This window comes from Staurois parvus, unplaced genomic scaffold, assembly GCF_062004578.1.
Source record: "Staurois parvus isolate SC_StPar_1 unplaced genomic scaffold, SC_StPar_1.0 ptg000282l, whole genome shotgun sequence".
In the NCBI taxonomy this organism is placed as follows: domain Eukaryota; kingdom Metazoa; phylum Chordata; class Amphibia; order Anura; family Ranidae; genus Staurois; species Staurois parvus.
The window spans coordinates 9092396-9117153 of record NW_028318078.1 but is presented as its reverse complement, the minus strand read 5'-3'; the positions used below and the strand labels follow the sequence as shown (position 1 = coordinate 9117153).

Here is a 24758-nt window from a genome sequence, read left to right as displayed (position 1 = left end):
CTCTGAATTGACAGCACACTCAGTGTGCCCTCAATACAGAGCACAGTGCTCCGGTGACTTCACCGGCTGCTGAAATTGTGAATATCTCCTAGTTTTCCAAGTTTAGGGATATTCTCTGTACTTAGTTAAGTTGATAATAAAGCTTACCTGTGTACAAGTGAAAAAGCGGAGTTTACTACTGTTTTAATACCCATCTTTTTTGTCTAGGGTGGAGAAGGGTTGGAAAATCTCTGAAGTTTAACATGTTATCCATGCCGCCTTTGAGATTTTTCCGTCTGAGGTTGCATGCTGTCTGTGTGCTCAGAGGAGTCCTGTTCTGACACTTGTCAAATGAACAGTCAGTAAGGGGGAAATTTCCCAGGTGAAGACACCACAATAACTAAAAATCCTGAAAGATGTTCTAATCCATCTTAACACTACTAGACAGATTTTTATTGCTGCCTGTGTCCGCACTGAGGGATTTCCCCTTATTTCCTCCTGTTTGATACCCACCAAATAAACAGGAACCTATGCTTTCAAGTGCCATAATGAAAGATGATTTCTGATTGGTAGGGTTACTAATTATTGGTTTTTGCCTTATTAAAGGGTCAGTCCACTCAAAAGAGCTTCCGGTGCTGGCGCCGCATGTGAGGACGGCGGGACCCATGGCTCCGGAAAGATCAGCTTAAAAAGCCGGCTATCTTCAGCAGGGGTGACATAAAATCGGCACAAAAGTGCCCCCCGATCCCCCCCAGACTTACCTGCCATGGAACGATTCCTCCTCTCGGTCCCAAACGGCCCTGGATCGGCGGAGGAGGCAGAGGGAAGCAGCTCTCCCCCTTCTGCAGCCAAGATGGCAGCCGAGCACAGCAGCAGCAGCATGGACACAGGACAAGGTATGGCAGAGACACAGACACAAGTCACAGCCGCACTGAGCCATGCTGACACCTGTAGTTCCACAGACCAATATGACAAAATAGCACAAGCTGTTGCTTCCTTACTGTTACCCACTATTACCCAGGCTGTGGACAGAGCAGTTGCAATGGGAATAGATCAGTTTAGATGAGACCTGGGTGACAACGCCAAACACATATGTTCCAGTATAGCTCTGTGCAGAAAAAATGCAGCATGTTCTACTTTTCTTTCTGTCCCGGAAACTGACTGCACTGGTGTGAACTAGGGCCATCGGATTACATGGAAAACACTGTGCATGCATTTTTGCAGCAGAAAAAAAGCGCACTGAACTGCAGCTAGCGTGAACTAGCCCTAAGGATTTGTTGATCTGGTCTTTAACCACTTCAGCTCCAGAAGATTTTACCCCCTTCCTGGCCAGGCCATTTTTTGCTCTTTGGCACTGTGCTACTTTAACTTGCAATTGCTCGGTCATGTAACACTGTACCCGCATGAAATTTATATACCGTATTTTTCGCTCCATAAGACGCACTTTTTTCCCCCCAAAAAAGGGGGGAAAATGTCAGTGCGTCTTATGGAGCAAATATGGAGCGGCCGGTCCGGTATTTCCACTGCCGCCGTGTCAGAATACCGGGCCGGCCGCTCAGCTCTACAGCGGGACCTTATAGAGATGACTGCTGACCTTTGGGGAGGGAGGGGGAGCGGGTACCTGAATTTGACAGGTACCCGCTCCCACTTCCGTGGAGTTGTTCTTTCATCTTACCCGTTCCTCTATCCAGCGGCGCGGTCTTCCCGGCTTCTGTAGTGTGGGCATGACAGCTGGGTGCCAAGTGCGCATGCGCAAGAAGCGGTGCTTTTTGTGAATGGTAAGGCGGCACCTGGGACACATGACAGATCCCAGAAGCCGCCGGACTAATCACAAAGCACAAGTGCTTCTCGCTCATGCGCACTGGGCACCCGGCTGTCATGCCGAGCGCCATTACAGAAGCCGGGAAGACAGCGCGCGGCTGGATAGAGGAACAGGTAAGATGAAAGAACAACTCTGCGGAAGTGGGAGCGGGTACCTGTCAAATTCAGGTACCCGCTCCCCCCCCTCCCCAAAGGTCAGCAGTCATCCCCTGTACTATCCACAGTCTCTGGTCATCCCTGTACTGTCCGCAGTCTCTGGTCATCCCTGTGCTGTCCGCAGTCTCTGGTCATCCCTGTACTGTGTCCGCAGTCTCTGGTCATCTCCTGTACTGTGTCCGCAGTCTCTGGTCATCTCCTGTACTGGGTCCGCAGTCTCTGGTCATCTCCTGTACTGTGTCCGCAGTCTCTGGTCATCTCCTGTACTATGTCTGCAGTCCATTAGTTCAGAATTTTTTTTCCTGTTTTCTGCCTCTAAAACCTAGGTGCGTCTTATGGTCAGGTGCGTCTTATGGAGCGAAAAATACGGTAATTTTTTCACACAAATAGAGCTTTCTTTTGGTGGTATTTGATCTCCACTAGGTTTTTTATTTTTTACTATATAAATGAAAAGGCCAAAATATTTGGAAAAAAAGATACGTTTTATTATAAAACATATCCTATAAAAAAATTTTAAAATCTAATTTCTTCATAAATTTAGGCCAAAATGTATTCTACTACATGTGTTTGGTACAAACAAAATCTCAATAAGTGTATAATATTAAGTTTGTGTGAAAATTTTAGCATCTACAAGCGATGGTATATATTGAAATTTGTATTAATTAATTTTTACTAGTAATGGCGATGATCAGTGAATTTTAGTGGAAATGTGTACGAGGGCAATCAGACACTGACGCTGGGTGGGAACTGACTAAATGACACTTCCAGATACACTAATACAGTGATCAATACTGATACTATACACTGTCACTGTAATGACACTGACTGGGAAGGGGTTAACATCTAGGGGCAATCAAATGGGCTAATGGAGTGTCTAACATGTACTGTGTGGAATACATACTGCTTTTACTGCTAGATGTGACTTTTTTATCTCCCTTTTATCTCCTTTCTGTGCAGGGAGAAAAAAAAACAGTCACATTACTGCTTCTCTGTTCAGAGCCCTGTACTGTTTGTCAACACAGCTCCAAACTGTAATTCACTAAGCTGTTCAGCAGGTCCCGGCCATAAATCATTGGCCGGGACCTAATGATAGGATTATGTTGTAGCGAATGACAGCATAGAAGGGGCAGCGAGAGTGTGGATTCAAGCAAAGGGGCAATCTAGAGCTCTATACAATGCTCTGTGACAAACAAACCAATACTTTAGATGTCTGGGAAATGCATAAGCAGAGGACAGTGCCAGTGGGTCACATTATAGGCCAAACAATATTTGGTCCAGGGGGATCTAGGTACTGCCTCCAAGACAGTGCAGAGGGTTTTCTATCTGAATAACTGTATAGGGAAAAGAACTCAGTAGTATACCAATGGAATCTTGACTGAAGTAAAAAAATCAAGATTAAGAGATAACCATGTCTAGAAAAAATGGTTAAACTTTTCTTTGAAGAGAAAAGAAGTCCATCCCTAGGGCACTATGAAAAATAATGAAGCATAATGGGAGTGGGAGTTGTTATTCCCAACTGGATAATGCTTTTTGTTTGCCACCATCCAATTCTTCCTGTAGACAGCTACAGTCAACAGCAATAGTCTCTGATTTAATTTCAATCCTGTATTCCTTCATGAGCAAGAAAGAAATGCCTTTTATCATTAAATATTTATCTGGTTACTCTCCTTTTCTTTCCAGGTGGTGAGCATAGATTTCAGGGAATTACGTGATAGCAGGAAGTGATCTACTACAGGAACATCAGTACATTAGACTTAAAGCACTCCAACACATCCAAAGCTGGTGGGGAGGAGATGTATGGGCTGATCTTTACATGGCACAGTCAGGAAGTTGGTACACATGGACGGAGAAATACTAAGCCTAGGTTCACATTGATGCAATGCAATTTCAATCTGTTTTTGATTTCGATTTCAAGGGGTAATTGCAGTATGAACCGATGCACTTCCAATGTGATTCTGATGCAATTTGGACACAATATAGACACAGCTGTCTTTTCTATGCTGTGTGAGGAGCTTGTACTGAGTGCTTGAAATCGGATGACAATAGGACAGATAAGCGATCTGAAAGTATTTCCATTGAAATCTAAGGACCTGAGAATCTCATTGCAATGCACCAAACTCGTACAGGACCTTTTTCAAAATCACTGCATGTAAGTGAACGGGCTCCATAGAAACTCATGTTATTTCACCTGTCATGCAGTTTAATGCGTTGTGAACTGCATTATAAAACGCTTCAGTGTGAACCAGGACAAACCCTCTTTTTGATGCAGTCTTTTCCCAAACAGGAAAGCTTTCCCATTATTTCCTGTTCTGACAAGAACTGGAGTCAAATCCCAACTATGGAGACACAGACTGCAAATAAAAACCCAGTAGTGTTTTAAACTCTTTATCATTCTGTCCAAATCTAAAAAAGAAAAAAAAAATGTTTTGGCTGAAGTCCATGCCGGGACAAGGTCATCTAGTGTCCAGGACAAACACAGCAAACTGAGCTCCCCGCTACCCCCCAATGTATGAGCATTACATGTCCCCCCCCCCCAAAAAATAGAAAAACATTTTAACATTTGAGCACTAACCTGCATGCTTACCACCTAAGCATACATTCCCCCTCCTCCCAGTACAAATTTACAAGTATCCATGGGGATCCTGGGAGTAGATGGGGCAGGTAAGCAAGCCCTGCACAGTCCTGCAGTAGCAGGAGGATGTGCTAGAGGGAAGAGAGCGCGTAGCCCTCGCCTCCTTCCTGCTCTTTCCTCCTAGCCAGATTTAGCTTGTCTATTCCAGTACTGAGCTGACAGAAGTAGTGATGCTGATGTGATTACTGCAGCAGCAGGAACTCTCCTCCTCCTCACCCCCCCCATCCTTGTCCCAGCCCTGAATAGAGTAGAGACATTACCTTAGTTCCTGACGTTCTCTCATCCACTCAATGAGAACTTGTTTTGATTCTGCATCTTGATACATCTAGGATAAGAAATTATTTTTCATTGGTCACTTGTACTGCTATGCTCCATTTATGCCAAAATAAGGTCAATACTTTGCACCAGCATTACATGCAGAATTAGAGTGAAACTCCATACTGATAAAATATTGCATAAAAAAGATTTAATGCAGTTGTGTATTCCTTTAAAAATAATTGTATATATTTGTGCATTCCACTAGCATACAGTGGATATAAAAAGTCTACACATCCCTGTTAAAATGTCAGGTTTCTGTGATGTAAAAAAATTAGACAAAGATAAATAATTTCAGAACTTTTTCCACATTTAATGTGACCTATAATCTGTACAATTCAATTGAAAAACAAACTGAAATCTTTTAGGCGGGGAAGTAAACATAAAAAAACTAAAATAATGTGGTTGCATAAGTGCACACACCCTCTTATAACTGGGGATGTAGTTGTGTTCAGAAGTAAGAAATCACATTCAAAATAATGTTAAATAGGAGTCAGTACACACCTGCCAACATTTAAAGTGCCTCTGACTAACCCCAAATAAAGTTCAACTATTCTAATAGGTCTTTCCTTACATTTTCTTAGTCGCATCCTATAGCAAACGCCATGGTCTGCAGAGAGCTTCCAAAGCATCGGAGGGATCTCATTGTTAAGAGGTATCAGTCAAGAGAAGGGTACAAAAGAATTTCAAAGGCATTAGATATACCATGGAACACAGTGAAGACAGTCATCATCAAGTGGAGAAAATATGGCACAACAGTGACATTACCAAGAACTGGACGTCCCTCCAAAATTGATGAAAAGACGAGAAGAAAACTGGTCTGGGAGGCTGCCAAGAGGCTTACAGCAACATTAAAGGAGCTGCAGGAATATCTGGCAAGTACTGGCTGTGTGATACATGTGACAACAATCTCCCGTATTCTTTATATGTCTGGGCTATGGGGTAGAGTGGCAAGATGAAGTCTTTTCTTACAAAGAAAAACATCCAAGCCCGGATACATTTTGCAAAAACACATCTGAAGTCTCCCAAAAGCATGTGGGAAAATGTGTTATGGTCTGATGAAACCAAGGTTGAACATTTTGACAATAATTCCAAAAAATATGTTTGGAGCAAAAACAACACTGCACATCACCAAAAGAACACCATACCCACAGTGAAGCATGGTGGTGGCAGTATCATGCTTTGGGGCTGTTTTTCTTCAGCTGGATCTGGGGCCTTAGTCAAGATCGAGGGGATTATGAACAGTTCCAAATACCAGTCAATATTAGCACAAAATCTTTAGGCTTCTGCTAGAATGCTGAACATGAAGAGGAACTTCATCTTTCAGCATGACAATAACCCAAAGCAAACATCCAAATCAACAAAGGAATGGCTTCACCAGAAGAAGATTCAAGTTTTGGAATTGCCCAGCCAGAGTTCAGACCTGAATCTAATCGAAAATCTGTGAGGTGATCTGAAGAGGGCTGTGCACAGGAGATGCCCTCACAATCTTTCAGATTTGGTGTGTTTTTGCAAGGGAGAGTGGGAAAATACGGTCAGGTCCATAAACATTGGGACATTGACTCAATTCTAAGATTTTTGGCTCTATACACCACCACAATGGATTTGAAATGAAACAAACAAGATGTGCTTTAACTGCAGACTGTCAGCTTTAATTTGAGGGCATTTACATCCAAATCAGGTGAACGGTGTAGGAATTACAACAGTTTGCATATGTGCCTCTCACTTGTTAAGGGACCAAAAGTAATGGGACAGAATAATAATCATAAATCAAACTTTCACTTTTTAATACTTGGTTGCAAATCCTTTGCAGTCAATTGCAGCCTGAAGTCTGGAACGCATAGACATCACCAGACGCTGGGTTTCATCCCTGGTGATGCTCTGCCAGGCCTCTACTGCAACTGTCTTCAGTTCCTGCTTGTTCTTGGGGCATTTTCCCTTCAGTTTTGTCTTCAGCAATTGAAATGCATGCTCACTCGGATTCAGGTCAGGTGATTGACTTGGCCATTGCATAACATTCCACTTCTTTCCCTTAAAAAACCCGTTGGTTGCTTTTGCAGTCTGCTTTGGGTCATTGTCCATCTGCACTGTGAAGCGGCGTCCAATGAGTTCTGAAGCATTTGGCTGAATATGAGCAGATAATATTGCCCAAAACACTTCACAATTCATCCGGCTGCTTCTGTCAGCAGTCACATCATCAATAAATACAAGAGAAGCAGTTCCATTGGCAGCCATACATGCCCACGCCATGACACTACCACCACCATGATCACTGATGAGGTGGTATGCTTAGGATCATGAGCAGTTCCTTTCCTTCTCCATACTCTTCTCTTCCCATCACTCTGGTACAAGTTGATCTCGGTCTCATCTGTCCATAGGATGTTGTTCCAGAACTGTGAAGGCTTTTTTACATGTCGTTTGGCAAACTCTAATCTGGCCTTCCTGTTTGTGAGGCTCACCAATGGTTTACATCTTGTGGTGAACCCTCTGTATTTACTCTGGTGAGGTCTTCTCTTGATTGTTGACTTTGACACACGTACACCTACCTCCTGGAGAGTGTTCTTGATCTGGCCAACTGTTGTGAAGGGTGTTTTCTTCACCGGGAAAGAATTCTTCGCTCATCCACCACAGTTGTTTTCCGTGGTCTTCCGGGTCTTTTGGTGTTGCTGAGCTCACCGGTGCGTTCCTTCTTTTTAAGAATGTTCCAAACAGTTGTTTTGGCCACGCCTAATGTTTTTGCTATCTCTCTGATGGGTTTGTTTTGTTTTTTCAGCCTAGTGATGGCTTGCTTCACTGATAGTGACAGCTCTTTGGATCTCATCTTGAGAGTTGACAGCAACAGATTCCAAATGCAAATAGCACACTTGAAATGAACTCTGGACCTTTTATCTGCTCATTGTAATTGGGATAATGAGGGAATAACACACACCTGGCCATGGAACAGCTGAGAAGCCAATTGGCCCATTACTTTTGGTCTCTTACCAGGTGGGAGGCACATATGCAAACTGTTGTAATTCTTACACCGTTCACCTGATTTGGATGTAAATACCCTCAAATTAAAGCTGACAGTCTGCAGTTAAAGTACATCTTGTTCGTTTTATTTCAAATCCATTGTGGTGGTGTATAGAGCCAAAAATGTTAGAATTGTGTCGATGTCCCAATATTTATGGACCTGACTGTATTGCCAAGTCAAGATATGCCATGCTAATAGACTCATACCCAAAAAGAATGAGTGCTGTAATAAAATCACAAGGTGCTTCAACAAAGTATTAGTTTAAGGGTGTGCACACTTACGCAACCATATTATTTTAGTTTTTTATTTTTATTTCCCTCTACCTTAAAGATTTCAGTTTGTTGTTCAAATGATTTGTACAGTTTTTAGGTTACATTAAAGGTAGAAAAAGTTCTAAAATTATTTATCTTTGTCTAATTTTTTTACATCACAGAAACCTGACATGTTATCAGGGGTGTGTAGACTTTTTATATCCACTGTATGTACCTGAATTTGTCTTGATTTCAGTCTTCTGCCATCCCCAGCAAAGAAGCAGTGATTTTTTTAAAAAGAGAGGCAGCAAAGGAACCATCAAGATCTACTGCATGCACTTGTGCTGACAGAGAACATGCTAACAGTATGTGAGGACAGAGTGAGCAGAGTCAATGACGCATCAGTGAGTTGCTGCTCATCTGTTATCCAATCAGCAGACTATGGGTGCGGAGGTGGCATTAATGCATTCCTAATTATTTCTATCTGTCCAGTCTGGTAGAGGTGTGTGAATCACAAAAGTTGCTGAAGAGAATTACAAATTCTTTGGCAGATAAGACAGTTCACACATATATTTCAACTATGCATGTAGCTGTTTGTCTGTAGTTTATTATTCATTTCAAAGTAGTAGGAAGACATTTCCTTTTAATCAAAGCATCATGCAAGCTACAGAATGCAGCGATTTTGAATATATCACACAAGGCAAGCAACTTACTCTAAACGTAGTCTATTGAGCATTATGGTCACATAACATAGCCTTTTCATAATCATGAAAAATTACAATCATTCTGCTAAGAACACTGAATGATTGACGTTGTGTGGTTTGAAAACAAAGATCAGTTTCCAGAATATCATGTAAGATTTCAGTCCTTTGCTGTGTGTAAGCTGTGCTTTCTACCAGAGATATGTAGTAAACTTTGAGGGCAGATGATTATGATGTTCAAGGCTGTGAAGTTCAGATTAGCTGTTCCTTCACAGCAGGAACAAGGTGTATAAAGTGTTATCTAGCTGTCTTAAGTAATTTCCAATACCCTGATTTTTAAAATAGGTCATAAAACTGATCTCCACGTTTAATGTTCATTTAAATAGTTTGTTTGGGCCAAGCTGGCACAAATTAACTATTTCGTGCACCAACAGATGAGCTTGCTGGCCATCCTGTATTACCAGTATGAAGCCTCTGTTACATAAAGTATACAGCACTATGTTCCAGCAATGAGATGGAGACACTCCCGCGGTGCTGAACCATTTACAGGAAGCTTTGTATTCTATGAATGAATACAAAACTTACTCTGACTGCCTGAGGCAGCAAATGTGATGCATCAGCCCGCCTCCACACCTCAGCCAATCAGAAGAAGCTTTGTATTTATTCATATAGCACCATTCAGTCCGACTCTATTTTGTTCCTGGAGTAAGACAGGAAGTCTCCATCTCACTGCCAGAACACAGAGCTGTATACTGTATATAGCTAAGACTATATAATACAGAGCGCCCAGTAAGCGCACGTTAGTGCAGTAAATAGTTTATTTGGACCAACTTTCATTTTCTCGTTTTGGCCCAAACTAACTATTTAAAGGACACAAGGACATCAGCTTTCAAAACTCTTAACACACATTTTCAAACTAAACACACTTCCAATGCTACTAGCAGCACTTTAAACAAACCACTAAAACTTGAAAATGAGAATGGTTCCATTCAGATGAATGATGTCTAATTCAGTATAAATTTTATATATATATTAAACGTGAAATAAAAATCTCAAAAACACAAAGGTTTGAATGTATATTGTTAATGTATAAGGTATTGAGGATGAAAAAAATCACTATTAAACATTGTCCTAAATTGCATCCTAGATCACAAGGGCAGACCAAGAGGTTGGTATGAAACACAAACCACCAGTTGGACATCACCTTCTGCAAGAGGATACATTTAAGTTGACATTTTTTTTTAATCCAACACAGCTTCGTACCATGTTGGTTCTCGACACCAAGAAAATGGAAACCTGTTGAAGAGAGAATTTATACTACAAAATAGTAATGTTAAAAACTGCTTAAAACACACACAAACCTTAAAAACAGGACACATATTTATGTGAATAGAAACTTGCTTTTGACCAACGTGTGCAAGCTGTGAAAGCAAAGACAGACAGCACAAAATCAATTTGTACAGCTATCACCTGACCTGCATCCTTTCTAGAAGTCCGGTCAGAGCCTGCTGCCAGGTCAATGAATGCATGTATTGTTCAGTGTTTATTATCCGTATTTCAGCTTCCAATTCAGGGACTATGGCCCCAGTCCTCCAGCCATGACGCAGCATTAGATCCTATAAAGAAATACAATAAAAAAGGTTTCCCCAATAAGAGCAGGCATTCTTTCCAGATCTATGCAAGGCTCCTCCTATACATTCCCAGTCCAATATTTAATGGCTCCGATCACATAAAACCAATATTTCACTATTTGGTAAATTCTGGAAATTAAACACTTAAGAGTATGTATGCATTGTGCATATCTCAAGGACTTTAAAGAGATCTTGGTGCTTGATTTACACGGTTATGGATTTTACCTATGGATATTTAGTTAATTTTATATAACAGAAGAGGAGCTGGAACACTGAAATGTCAGTTTGGGGGTGGACTGGTTCTTTAACATAGAAATATGGTTTACTTCAATTAAACTTCAGCTGCTTGCATCCCTTGCTGCTGCCTAGCCAAAACAAACACTGACAGCCTACAATACTAACCTTCTAACAGGATATGGATCTCTCCAGCTATCAGTAGCCTGCTGCTTGCTAGTCATGAACTGGATTTGTGTGAGGCTGAGGAACTGACTGGTTTGCTGGGGCAATGACTGGTTGCTGGGCAGAAAGACCATAAGTGCCTATGCCTCACACAGATTTCACCCATTGCCTCTAACCAGGAGGTAGCAGGCTACTGGTAACAAGGAGCCTAATCCTGTTAAAAAGGAGTGTCAGATTTACCAACAAGCAAGGTAGGTTTGAGCCTATAGTTGCTGTTACTGGAAGGCTAGGGCTGTTGTGGGATGGCTGTGCATTTTTTAAATGAGCTGTATGTAAGATGCGTCCAATTTCCCTGTAGAGCAGTATCTAGTGTTTGGGAAGTTTGGTTTCCAGCTTAAGCAGTGTGATGTTTGACTTATCTTTAAGCATATGTAAACATATGCACTGTTGTACTGTGTATATCTATGACAAAAACCCTAGGAAATGTGTTTGGCAGATAGAGGAATGTTCCATGTGTTAGAACACTTGTTGCTGATGTTTGTAAAGTACCTTATTTTTGTAGTATATCAATCCCCATAGTCCCTGGATATCCATATAATGGGCACCACAGGAAGAAAGAGGTCAGGGCAGCCTGGCTGCTAACAACAACTTACTTTCAATATGAACTAAAAGGACAGCATGACCATACAGATTATGGTGAAAAGTAATTAAAAAAACCCTCAATCTAATCAGTGCGCAGCATAGCAAATCCCCCTAAAGGCAGTGTATAGATGTGCATCTGGCCAATGGGACATAAAGCAATTATTTACACTGCTACACCCACTGGAATACCGGAATAAGTAATGAATTGAGACATGTGAACACTTGCTGTTAGGGCTTGTTCACTTGTGCGTCAATCCTTTGCATTTGAGCTGCATATATAAAGAGTTTTTAACGCCTCATAGACTCCCTCCAATGCTTGCCATGAAAATTACAATGGGCACCACACAGTGCAGTACACAGGAACGGTAACATTGTGTTGTGCTAAAAATTAAGCAGCATGTCCCTTTCATGAGGCATTGACGCTTGTCAGCCACTCCTGTTAATTTCAGAGGTAATGCACCATAACTGAACCTTAACAGCACCTATAGTATTTATGGTGTGTTAGTGAAGCATTTATTAAGTGTTAGCTGAGTGCTGGGGAGAAGCAGTGGATGCTCCTGTATACCAGAATGCACTGGAAAATAACAGAGAACTAAGACAGAGTAGCTCCAGCCACTTCCTCTTTGTACAGAGCAGCCATGTGGGAACACCTTTTTCTTCCGTGTGCTCGCAAAAGCATTAAGCCAGCCAGCAATACTGACAGTGCCAGGCAGGAGCAGAGGCATTGAGCATTATTGCCAGTGGCAAAGCTGAGCTGAAGCAAGCCAAGTGGCAAAGTATACAAATAAATCTTGCACAGAATTCACAAAAGAAAGCCTGCTGTCACATTATAACCTAAGCAAGTCTCAAAGCAGATCATTTCCTCTTCAACACTTCCTCTTCAGGCACTTCCCTCTAGAAAACAGCACTTTCATGGGCATTTAACAAGCATTCTTGATGCTTTCAACACTTCAAAAACACATAAAAAACATCATAAATGAAATAGGCGCGTTAATGAGCACTGCCTTGTTCTTCATAATCAACACAAGTGTGAACGAGCCCTTAATGTCACATACAGTAATCCTAGGCAACAGCAAGATGTGGATAGGGAGCAGGGTACCTTAATTGTATTACAGTATTTTAATTGTCTCTTAACAGATAACCGTGTTCCATTGTCTACAGTACACCCACAGACCTGACTTGCTAAAGCAAACGAGGGAGAATATTGAAAGGACAGGTTAGAACACTTTGTTGCTATGGTCTTCTCATGACAGGATGATAGGCCAGCCTGCCATTCCCAGTTCTATAGGCATGAACATATTAAGGATTCACTGGCCAGCACAGATGCCTAAAGGCATTCTGACTGTGACCACCCACTAGTGTCTATGTCAAGCTTTAGTCAACAAGACAATTGTAACTATTTTTACCTTTGGTAATCAGTTTTCACCTTTATTCAGTTTGGAGATATAATTATAATAAAAGAGAATTCATTACTTTACTAGATTCTCCATATTGCTCATTGCCTAACTAAATATTCATGAATGTTTAGGAGAACAGCACAGAACAAGCAAGATCTTCCTAGTTTGGTGATGCAATTAATTTCGGCTATGTAGTGCCACTACTTTTACTGTCTGAAACCCTGGTGCCATCTGACACTTACTGTGTGTCCTTCAGGGCCCCTGAAGGTAGTAGTCTCTGTTTTGATACTTACTCAGACCAGTATTGGAAAGATATTCTTTAGATTGGCCTATATAGTGTTAAAGATGAATTCCAGGCATGGTATAAGTTTATATAGTTACATTGGTCCAGCTTTAACCAATGTAACTATGTACAGTCAGGTCCATAAATATTGGGACATCGACACAATTCTAACATTTTTGGCTCTATACACCACCACAATGGATTTGAAATGAAACAAACAAGATGTGCTTTAACTGCAGACTGTCAGCTTTAATTTGAGGGTATTTACATCCAAATCAGGTAAACGGTGTAGGAATTACAACAGTTTGCATATGTGCCTCCCACTTGTTAAGGGACCAAAAGTAATGGGACAGAATAATAATCATAAATCAAACTTTCACTTTTTAATACTTGGTTGCAAATCCTTTGCAGTTAATTACAGCCTGATGTCTGGAACGCATAGACATCACCAGACGCTGGGTTTCATCCCTGGTGATGCTCTGCCAGGCCTCTACTGCAACTGTCTTCAGTTCCTGCTTGTTCTTGGGGCATTTTCCCTTCAGTTTTGTCTTCAGCAAGTGAAATGCATGCTCAATCCGATTCAGGTCAGGTGATTGACTTGGCCATTGCATAACATTCCACTTCTTTCCCTTAATAAAACTCTTTGGTTGCTTTTGCAGTATGCTTTAGGTCATTGTCCATCTGCACTGTGAAGTGGCGCCCAATGAGTTCTGAAGAATTTGGCTGAATATGAGATAATATTGCCCGAAACACTTCAGAATTCATCCTGCTGCTTTTGTCAGCAGTCACATCATCAATAAATACAAGAGAACCAGTTCCATTGGCAGCCATACATGCCCACGCCATGACACTACCACCACCATGCTTCACTGATGAGGTGGTATGCTTAGGATCATGAGCAGTTCCTTTCCTTCTCCATACTCTTCTCTTCCCATCACTCTGGTACAAGTTGATCTTGGTCTCATCTGTCCATAGGATGTTGTTCCAGAACTGTGAAGGCTTTTTTAGATGTCATTTGGCAAACTCTAATCTGGCCTTCCTGTTTTTGAGGCTCACCAATGGTTTACATCTTGTGGTGAACCCTCTGTATTCACTCTGGTGAAGTCTTCTCTTGATTGTTGACTTTGACACACATACACCTACCTCCTGGAGAGTGTTCTTGATCTGGCCAACTGTAGTGAAGGGTGTTTTCTTCACCAGGGAAAGAATTCTTCGGTCATCCACCACAGTTGTTTTCTGTGGTCTTCCAGGTCTTTTGGTGTTGCTGAGCTCACCGGTGCGTTCCTTCTTTTTAAGAATGTTCCAAACAGTTGTTTTGGCCACGCCTAATGATTTTGCTATCTCTCTGATGGGTTTGTTTTGTTTTTTCAGCCTAATGATGGCTTGCTTCACTGATAGTGACAGCTCTTTGGATCTCATCTTGAGAGTTGACAGCAACAAATTCCAAATGCAAATAGCACACTTGAAATGAACTCTGGACCTTTTATCTTCTCATTGTAATTGGGATAATGAGGGAATACCACACACCTGGCCATGGAACAGCTGAGAAGCCAATTGTCCCATTACTTTTGGTCCCTTAACAAGTGGGAGGCACATATGAAAACTGTTGTAATTCCTACACCGTTTACCTGATTTGGATGTAAATACCCTCAAATTAAAGCTGACAGTCTGCAGTTAAAGCACATCTTGTTTGTTTCATTTCAAATCCATTGTGGTGGTGTATAGAGCCAAAAATGTTAGAATTGTGTCAATGTCCCAATATTTATGGACCTGACTGTATATACCGGGTGTCGGCAACCCGCGGCTCCGGAGCCGCATGCGGCTCTTTTTCACCTTTCCTGCGGCTCCGGAGCACACTGCCCACCAGGTGACAGGCAATAGGGTCGGCAAGCCGCGGCTCTTTTAATGCAGATCTTCTGTGTGCCGGGCGCCCGCTGGCAAACATTGGCTGTCAGGATGTAGGCGGGGCAGCCCGGATGTAGGCGGGGCAGCGTGACAAACTCCTCTCCTCTCACAGTCCGCCCTGAAAACCAGAACGGCGCGGGAACCCAGCCAGCGAGAGGAACACGCGGAGCAAAGGTAAGTGAATTCACACAATATGGGGGATGAATTACTATAGGGGGGATGAATTACTATATGGGGGATTAATTACTATATGGGGGGATGAATTACTATATGGGGGATGAATTACTATGGGGGATGAATTACTATGGGGGATGAATTACTATATGGGGGATGAATTACTATGGGGGATGAATTACTATAGGGGGGATGAATTACTATAGGGGGGATGAATTACTATAGGGGGGATGAATTACTATGGGGGATGAATTACTATATGGGGGATGAATTACTATATGGGGGATGTATTTTCAGTTTTAAAAATGTTTCTCTCAAAATAAATTTCAATCGTGGTTTTGGCGAGATTTGGCTCAGTCGAAAAAAAAGGTTGCCCACCACTGACCTAAGGCTATGATTGTGATTATGACGATACACTGTGGCCCTGAGTAACCCTTTGCTTACTGGGCCCTTAAACCCCCTTCATGACCAGAGCGTTTTTTGCAATATATGCAGTGTCGGATTTGTTTTAAATGTTGCAATGGTTTTGCGGCTCCCAGTCTTTTTTTCCCTCTCGGAAACGGGTCCAAGTGGCTCTTTATGTCTTAAAGGTTGCAGACCCCTGGTATATACCATATCTGTCGATGTCCTTGTAACCTGGAAATCACTGAAGTAGACTCTGCTTCTTCAGTGATCTCCACTTATTTCCAGGTCCTGTGCTGAGCAGCTGGCCAGATCCTGAACACAGGAGGTCGGCTGTGGCACCATCCAGCTTTCAGGGGCATCAGCCAGGTGTGTGTGTGTGTGTATGTATATACAGTGGGGCAAAAAAGTATTTAGTCAGCCTCCAATTGTGCAAGTTCTCCCACTTAAAAAGATGAGAGAGGCCTGTAATTGGCATCATAGGTAGACCTCAACTATGAGAGACAAAATGAGAAAAAAAATCCAGACAATCACATTGGCTGATTTGGAAAGAATGTATTTGCAAATTATGGTGGAAAATAAGTATTTGGTCAATATCAAAAGTTCATCTCAATACTTTGTTGGCAATGACAGAGGTCAAACGTTTCCTGTAAGTCTTCACAAGGTTGGCACATACTGTTGCTGGTATGTTGGCCCATTCCTCCATGCAGATCTCCTCTAGAGCAGTGATGTTTTGGGGCTGTCGCTGGGCAACACGGACTTTCAACTCCCTCCAAAGGTTTTCTATGGGGTTGAGATCTGGAGACTGGCTAGGCCACTCCAGGACCTTGAAATGCTTCTTACGAAGCCACTCCTTCGTTGCCCAGGCGGTATGTTTGGGATCATTGTCATGTTGGAAGACCCAGCCACGTTTCATCTTCAATGCCCTTGCTGATGAAAGGAGGTTTGCACTCAAAATCTCACGATACATGGCTACATTCATTCTACGATACATGGCTACATGGATACATTCATTCTGTCCTACACATGGATCAATCGTCCTGGTCTCTTTGCGGAGAAACAGCCCCAAAGCATGATGTTGCCACCCCCATGCTTCACAGTAGGTATGGTGTTCTTTGGATGCAACTCAGCATTCTCTCTCCTCCAAACACGACGAGTTGTGTTTCTACCAAACAGTTCTATTTTGGTTTCATCTAACCATATGACATTCTCCCAATCCTCTTCTGGATCATCCAAATGCTCTCTAGCAAACTTCAGACGGCCCGGACATGTACTGGCTTAAGCAGGGGGACACGTCTGGCACTGCAGGATCTGAGTCCCTGGCGGCGTAGTGTGTTACTGATGGTAGCCTTTGTTACGTTGGTCCCAGCTCTCTGCAGGTCATTCACTAGGTCCCCCCCGTGTGGTCCTGGGATTTTTGCTCACCGTTCTTGTGATCATTTTGACCCCACGGGGTGAGATCTTGCGTGGAGCCCCAGATCGAGGGAGATTATCAGTGGTCTTGTATGTCTTCCATTTTCTAATTATTGCACCCACAGTTGATTTGTTCACAGTAAGCTGCTTGCCTATTGCAGATTCAGTCTTCCCAGGCTGGTGCAGGTCTACAATTTTGTTTCTGGTGTCCTTCGACAGCTCTTTTGTCTTCACCATAGTGGAGTTTGGAGTGTGACTGTTTGAGGTTGTGGACAGGTGTCTTTTATACTGATAACAAGTTCAAACAGGTGCCATTGATACAGGTAATGAGTGCAGGACAGAGGAGCCTCTTAAAGAAGAAGGTACAGGTCTGTGAGAGCCAGAAATCTTGCTTGTTTGTAGGTGACCAAATACTTATTTTGCAAATTGCAAATAAATTCTTTCCAAATCAGCCAATGTGATTGTCTGGATTTTTTTCCTCATTTTGTCTCTCATAGTTGAGGTATACCTATGATGCCAATTACAGGCCTATCTCATCTTTTTAAGTGGGAGAACTTGCAAAATTGGTGGCTGACTAAATACTTTTTTGCCCCACTGTGTATATATATATATATATATATATATAATATATCAACCCATGCAATCCATACATACAAAGAAACCAAAACAGAAAAGCTCAGAAATTAAGTTGTGTAATAAACAGGAATGACAACTTAAAAATCTATCAAAACTCCCCACACTTGGTTTGATGGATAGGATATGGTGTAGGGCGAAACACTACTTTCAATACCAGGGTTTTCTACCTTTACATACATATTTAACAATTATAATTACCCAGAACTCCTGAAACTGAAGGGGTTTGCCCAATGGTCATCGATAGGCATTAAATATATACCCGAAATTGTACAATGGTCAACTTCTCAAAGATTTTCAAGCATTCAGGAAGGAGTTCGGCTTGCCCAACTCAGTTTTTTTCAATACTTACAACTTCGACATGCTATCCTAGCACAAGCCAAAAACTCCCCATGGACATTGGTAACGCCTACCCTATTGGATCAGTTGGTGCTCTCTTCATCCAGGAGGGGCCAGATATCCCGTTTATATGGAGCATTGTTGCAACGGATTTCTAAGGCCTTCTCCCTGAATTATAGAGTGTAATGGTCCAGAGATCTTGATTTTATTTCAGAGGATGAATGGTCCACGATACTATCTATTGCCACCTCAGTATCCTTATCCTCTTCTCAGAAACTTACTCAGCTTTTCATAATCCATCATACATATCGTACTCCACAGAAATTATTTGACTGGCTTAGAAGAGACACTCCCTTATGCCCACATTGTGCAATTGAGAATAGTACCCTGCTACATATGCTCTGGAAATGTCCAAACTGGTGCGCTACTGGTCATCTATAATGCAAATGACTAATAATATATACTCTCCCACCCTCCCTATGAACCTGAAATTGTGTTTGTTGGGATGGTTGGATGAGGAGAATTTTGATCCCCATATGTATACTGCTAATTTTCGCCTATTTGTGGCTAGGAAACTCATAGCTCAAAATTGGGCAAATCCGCCCTCCAAATCAGGATGGTTAAAAGCCGTCAATGACATGTTACATCTGGGGAAATTGGTCTTTCAACATAGGGAGTGTGCAAGTAAATTCATTAAACTTTGGGAGGCTTGGCTGAGTACTCCTGGCATAGCACCGTTTCACCTGGTCAAAGACAGATTTTTAAACGGGGCCTTCCTTTCGGTCTGATCTGAAGAGTGCTACAACTGTACATTTGCAAAGTATACTTGTTGGTGCCCTATCTGCTGGGGGGGATGATAATCCAGTACTTATCAAATTCCTGTAGGTGTAGGTGGTCATTCAGTCCTCATTGAGTGTGCAAATGGTGCTCATGCTATGGAGGGCTGCTGTGAACCGTGGCCTTTTTGCCCATTATAGTATGACTAACTTCTTAGTTTGCGGCCCCCCCTCTCAGATATAATTAGGGATGGGGGTCATTGGTTGTGTTGGCAATAGGGCAGGCGGATTAGTAAAAGTTTTTTTTTTGTTTGTGTATTGTTGTATGGAAAAGGCCGTCCTGTGTGATGAACCTACACAAGTATTGTTCAATTTAATTCCTTTCTTTTCCTTCGTTTTTGTTCTTTTTTTTTGTGAGATGTAAAGAAAAAATTCAAATATGTATGGAAACTGTGTTTGTTTCTAATAAAAATGATCTGATTTAAAAAAACAAAAAAACAAAAACAGGAATGACACGGGAAAAAGTATTGAACACATGAAGAAAGGGAAGTGCAACAAGGCTTGGAAAGCCAAGACATCAGCTGAAATCTATCAGTAATTAGAAAGCAATCCTGCCCTTTGTCAGTGCAAATTAATATCAGCTGGTTCAGTCTCAACTGAATGGCCTATAAAAAGGTGTCTCATTACCAAGGTACGACACAAGAAACATCTCATGATGGGTAAAAGCAAAGAGCTCTCTCAAGACTTTTGCAACATTATCGTTGATGGTATTGGTTACAGAAGGATTTCTAAAATTCTGAATGTTCCAGTGAGCACTGCTGGGGCCATAATCCAAAAGTTTAGGAACATCATTTCATCATAAACCGACCACAACCAGGTGCTCCTTGCTAGATATCTGACAGAGGAGTGAAAAATAATTAACAGAAGAGTTCTCCGAGAGCAAATGATCACTTCTGGAGAGCTTCAGAAAGACCTGGAATTAGCAGGTACAATCGTTTAAAAGAAAACAATAAGTAATGCACTTAACTGCCATGGCCTATATGCATGCTCACCATGCAAGACTCCACTGCTGAAAAAAAAGTATGTTGAAACTCGTTTAAAGTTTGCTGCACAACATTTAGACAAGCCTGTGAAATACTGAAGAATATACTGGTCAGATGAGGCCAAAATTGAACTCTTTGTATGACATAATACACAGCATGTTGGGAGGTCAAATGGCACTATACATCACCCCAAAAACATCATACCAACAGTGAAGTTTGGAGGTGGGAACATCATGGTGTGGGGATGTTTTTCAGCACACAGTACTGGCAAACATCATATGACTGAAGGAAGGATGAATGGAAAAATGTACCAAGACATTCTTGATAAAAATCTGCTGTCATCTACCAAGATGATGAAGATGAAATGAGGGTGAACATTTCAGAAAGACAATGATCCCAAACACAAAGCCAAGGAAACTCTCAATTAGTTTCAAAGAAAGAAAATAAAGCTGCTAGAATGGTCTAGCCAATCACCTGATTTGAATCCAATAGAAAATCTAAGGAAAGAACTAATGATCAGAGTTCATAGAAGAGGCTCACAGGATCTTCAAGAATTTTTGTTTGTCTGGAAAAATGGGTAAAAATAACATCTGAGTAATGCATGCGACTAGTTTTTTTTTTTTTTAACAGGAGGCGTCTTGAAGCTATCATTACCAACAAAGGATTTTGTATGACGTATTAAATACATTTCAGTTAGAGTGTTCAATACTTTTTCCCTGTGTCATTCCATTTTATTACACATAACTTAATTTCTGAACTTATTTGTTTTGCTTTGTACGTATGAATTGCATGGGGTGTTATTGCCATGTGGTGAAAATTTCATGTCAATAGCACCTTTAGAAATATATTTACTGAGAAAAATAGTGATGTGTTCAATACTTATTTCCCCGATGTATAGTTACATTGGTTCAAGCTGGACCAGTATGACTATGTAAAAATATACCATGCCTGGAATTCTTCTTTAAATTGTTTATTTCTTCCATGCTATCAAACTTCTGTGCCATCAATTTTTTTTGTTATGTTATGATTTTTTCCCCCCTCTGTCATTTAATGATGGATCTTGCTGAGAGAAATATCAAATGTGCAACAAGAATTTTTAAGGGGGCTTTAGAGAACATAAATATGGAAACATGGTTCTGTAAAGAGGCTGTACGAGCAGTAATCTATAGATATCTCAGGTAATGTGTCTACAGTCTATCACAGCCCCCAAAACATATCCCAGTCTCCAAAAACTCCTAAATCATGTATGCAGTCACTAACCATATCCTGTAGCCCTTTGGCAATCTCAGGGGCCACACTTGAGTAAACCTACATCTGTAAGTTGTCCACCACTTACCTACAATCATTACAACAAGGGAGAATCTGTATTATTTTGTGGAAGAAAGGGGAAAAAGTACAGGAGACCACATGACATCAATGCTATAAAGCAAACAAACAGCTGTCAGTAAACAAACCCACTGGTCAGCAAATCTCATATGCTGCATGGTAAAACTTGCTAGCCACAGCAGGAACACTGCTGTGGGTTTGTATTCCACCAGTTTGCAAAGTGTTAGCAGTCCATTGAGACCACTTTTATGCTTTGTAATTTTATTTTTAATACTGCTAAAGGTTTTCAGTTTTAAATCACTACTTGATTATAACATATAACCTAATACTTACTGCCAGATCGCTGTAGAGGTGATCACCAAAATAAAGCACCTTGGACCCTCTCCAGCCTGTCAGTTGTAAAAAATCAAACAGGTTTCCCTGAAAATAAAATGTGAAATATAAATACTTAATATAGGAGTATTTGCAGTACAAAGACACATCTTCATATGATATAATTTGTGCCAATAGATAATCAATTATGAAAGAATATTTTTTGTCCTTGGCAAAAGATAGAAATAGAGATGATATAACATTTGGTATTCATTGTTAATTTGGTATTCATCAGATCTTCATCATGTGGGCACACATCTAACTTATTTAGAGGTTCCATTTATGTGTGGACTTTATGGGGTTTATTTACTAAAGCTGGAGAGTCCAAAATCAGACTCCTTTCTGCATAGAAACCAATCAGCTTCTAGCCTCAGCTTGTTCAATGAAGCTTTGGCAATGAAACCTGGAAGCTGATTGGTTTCTATGCAGAAGGGAGTCTGATTTTGGACTCTCCAGCTTTAGTAAATAAACCCCTATATGTCCAGATGTTCCCCTTAGTGAAGGATTCTTCCTGCTGCACTGTCTATGATATAAAATAAATTAATGCATAACTAAACCCAATAGCACAAAATTATATATTACATCTTACCATCCTTACATGTGGCAGCTGCTTTAGTTTTTATTTTTTTAGGTTAAGAACATTTTCATCAAGTACAGAACTTACCTGTCAATCTTGCCAGAAATGAAATGTCCTTGCAACTTCATGTGAGTGCTTTCTGCACAATGTTATCTTTCCATTGTAAACTACTATTCCTATTATTCCATATGTAATGGAGATGAACAAACGCAGCCATGTTTAAAGTATAATCTGGGTGGCAACCATGGATACAGTAGAAAAGTAAATATTGCCACCTAGGGACAGAAAGTGGCTTATTCACAAGGTCCTCAGCTGAAAATAAAGGGGAAAAAGCCTGAAAAAAGATGATTGTTACAGCCACCACATCTAAAGACTGATCAGTTATATTACATTTTTATTATTGGGTTTATATATGCACGAAAAGGGAATTGTGAGACCCACTCCAATAGCTGAAGCAGATTAGAGAAGTGTGGAAATTTTACAGATGAAGTCACATAGACATGCAGTCTATGCTGGCAGATACTTCAAACTGCAGGTATCAAGATAAAACTTTTATTTTGGATAGAATAATCCTTTAATACTCTGTGTGTACGTGCAACATGTATGAGGATTATATTTATCATATGAAAATATGAATATTTATTTACCTGTTTGTATATTTTGCCTTTTTCCAGGCTGTTAATCCTGTCCCACTGCAGTGAGCCATTTTCATCCAGTCTTCTGAAGGGCCTACAAAGAAGAGGTAACCAGAATACTTTACATGCCAGCATTTCAAGCACACGTAAGACAATTTTTAGAGGACAGTATAATGATTTCCCTATTACAGTGGTATTTTGCAAGCAATACTAATTCAAGCTTAATCTGGCCATACACTGATCAAAATTCTTCCGGTTCAGCAGTGACCAGATGAATTTTGTTCAGTGTGGAGGTCCCCACATGGCAGAAGTTGATCATTTGATTTGATCATTGCTGAAAATGTTTTCTTGATCAACGGCCACTAAGCTGCAGATCAATCCATTTTGACAACAGTGTGTGTGTGTGTGGGGGGGTTTGAACAAAAAAAAAAATCTAACCGTGTAATGCCAGCTTTACACAGTTATCTGGCAAAGCCTTCAAAACAGTAAAGATTTAATTGTATCATATGTCAAACAGTACTGTGTGAACTATATGTTCAGCAGTACTGTAAAGTGGGATGACAACCACTGTGGGATTTACACCTCTCACACACTATCGCTATGTTCCAAAGCCATGAAACAGAAATGTCAGTGGTGACAGTTGAACTAAGAAGCTTCGGCTATAGCTTCACACGGTCTTGCCAGGAGTGAAGAAATGACAAAAGATGTGGCATTCCAAAAACTTTGCAAGAGGGAAGGAAAAAATATTGTAGATGCACAAGTGCCACCATCTTCCAAGCTCTGAAATATACCGATACCTCCAAAAAGTGCACTTTTATTCCAAGTATGTAGTAGAGATTGTACAACCTTAGACACCTTAACACAGTTTGAACACTTATGCCCGACTGATGGTACTTGGTCCCAGCAAGAGTGGCTAGATCCCCTCGCCCAACTCCAGGGATGTCCTCAGTAGCAGTTTCAGGACGCATATTGTGAATGGTTCTTTGGCAAGAAAGGGGGCAGAAACTAAATGAAAGTTTCTGGGAGTAGAAAAAACCTAAGAATACCACATTTTTTAAACTGTTCTGTGAAAAGGTGAAAATAATAGCCAAAATAAATTAAGAAAGAGATGCATAACACAGCTGGGTTGAGCCCAAAAGTGGCTGGTTAGAAAACAGTGGAGAAAGTAGATGGAAAGAATGTGAAAAGAGATGGGCAGAAAACAAGGGGATAGAGAAAAAAGATGAAGTAGCTGGGTAGAAAGTGAAGAAGAAATTAAATTGCTCAGCAGACACTAAAATATCTTATTGGAAGTCAAAAGTAGCTAGGTAGAAAGAAAACAGCAAAGCAAAAAGTAAAGTCACTGGACAGAAAACAGATTGGAAGAGCATGAAAGTATTTGGGTAAAGGTGGGCCTCAGCACCTGTCACTAGGTCGAAGTGGTCCTCACTTGAAAACCACTGGACTTAAAAAATAATTTTGGGCAATCTAATCATGTGTCAATACAGAGTTTAAGTTTTCTAAATAAAATATACATTCTGGCAGTGTAATTCTTGAGGCTAGGACATCATACTTGCGCCGGTCAGTAAAGAAGGCAGGTTTGTCTGCCTTTACGATAATCACATCAAACAGATCTCGCCAGTTCTTTCCTACCATATAATTCATTCCTTTATTCCTGTAAGAGAGAGACAAACAATTACACTCAGTGACATTTACAGCAGAAATGTAATCTAGCAAGGTCATTGGGAAGGTATGAGTGTTTATTTAGCAGGGTTCAGGCTGGCTAGAGTTCTGGACAAAATCAATAAAAGACAGCCAAGTTTTAAAAGGCTGCTTGTATACAGAATGATCTTTCATTAAAGTGATTGCAAACCTAATTTTTTTTTTTTTTAAATAACAAGCAAGTCATACTTACCTGCTCCTTACAATGGTTTTGAACAGAGCAGCCCTGATCCTCTTCTGGG

The 24758-nt window shown here is 41.0% G+C and overlaps 1 protein-coding gene across 1 annotated transcript in view; it reads right to left on the bottom strand.

Annotated features, from left to right (window-relative positions):
- Nucleotides 1–24758, bottom strand: part of NT5DC2 (5'-nucleotidase domain containing 2) — a 113531-nt gene that overhangs the window by 15759 nt on the left and 73014 nt on the right. Inside the window, exons 9-13 of the mRNA XM_089681925.1 lie at nt 24368–24469; nt 22828–22909; nt 21565–21651; nt 10344–10484; nt 4849–4913 (exon numbers count right to left, since the gene is read on the bottom strand). Coding sequence (XP_089538051.1) covers nt 4849–4913; nt 10344–10484; nt 21565–21651; nt 22828–22909; nt 24368–24469 — 477 coding nt within the window. The remainder of the gene's footprint in view (nt 1–4848; nt 4914–10343; nt 10485–21564; nt 21652–22827; nt 22910–24367; nt 24470–24758) is intronic.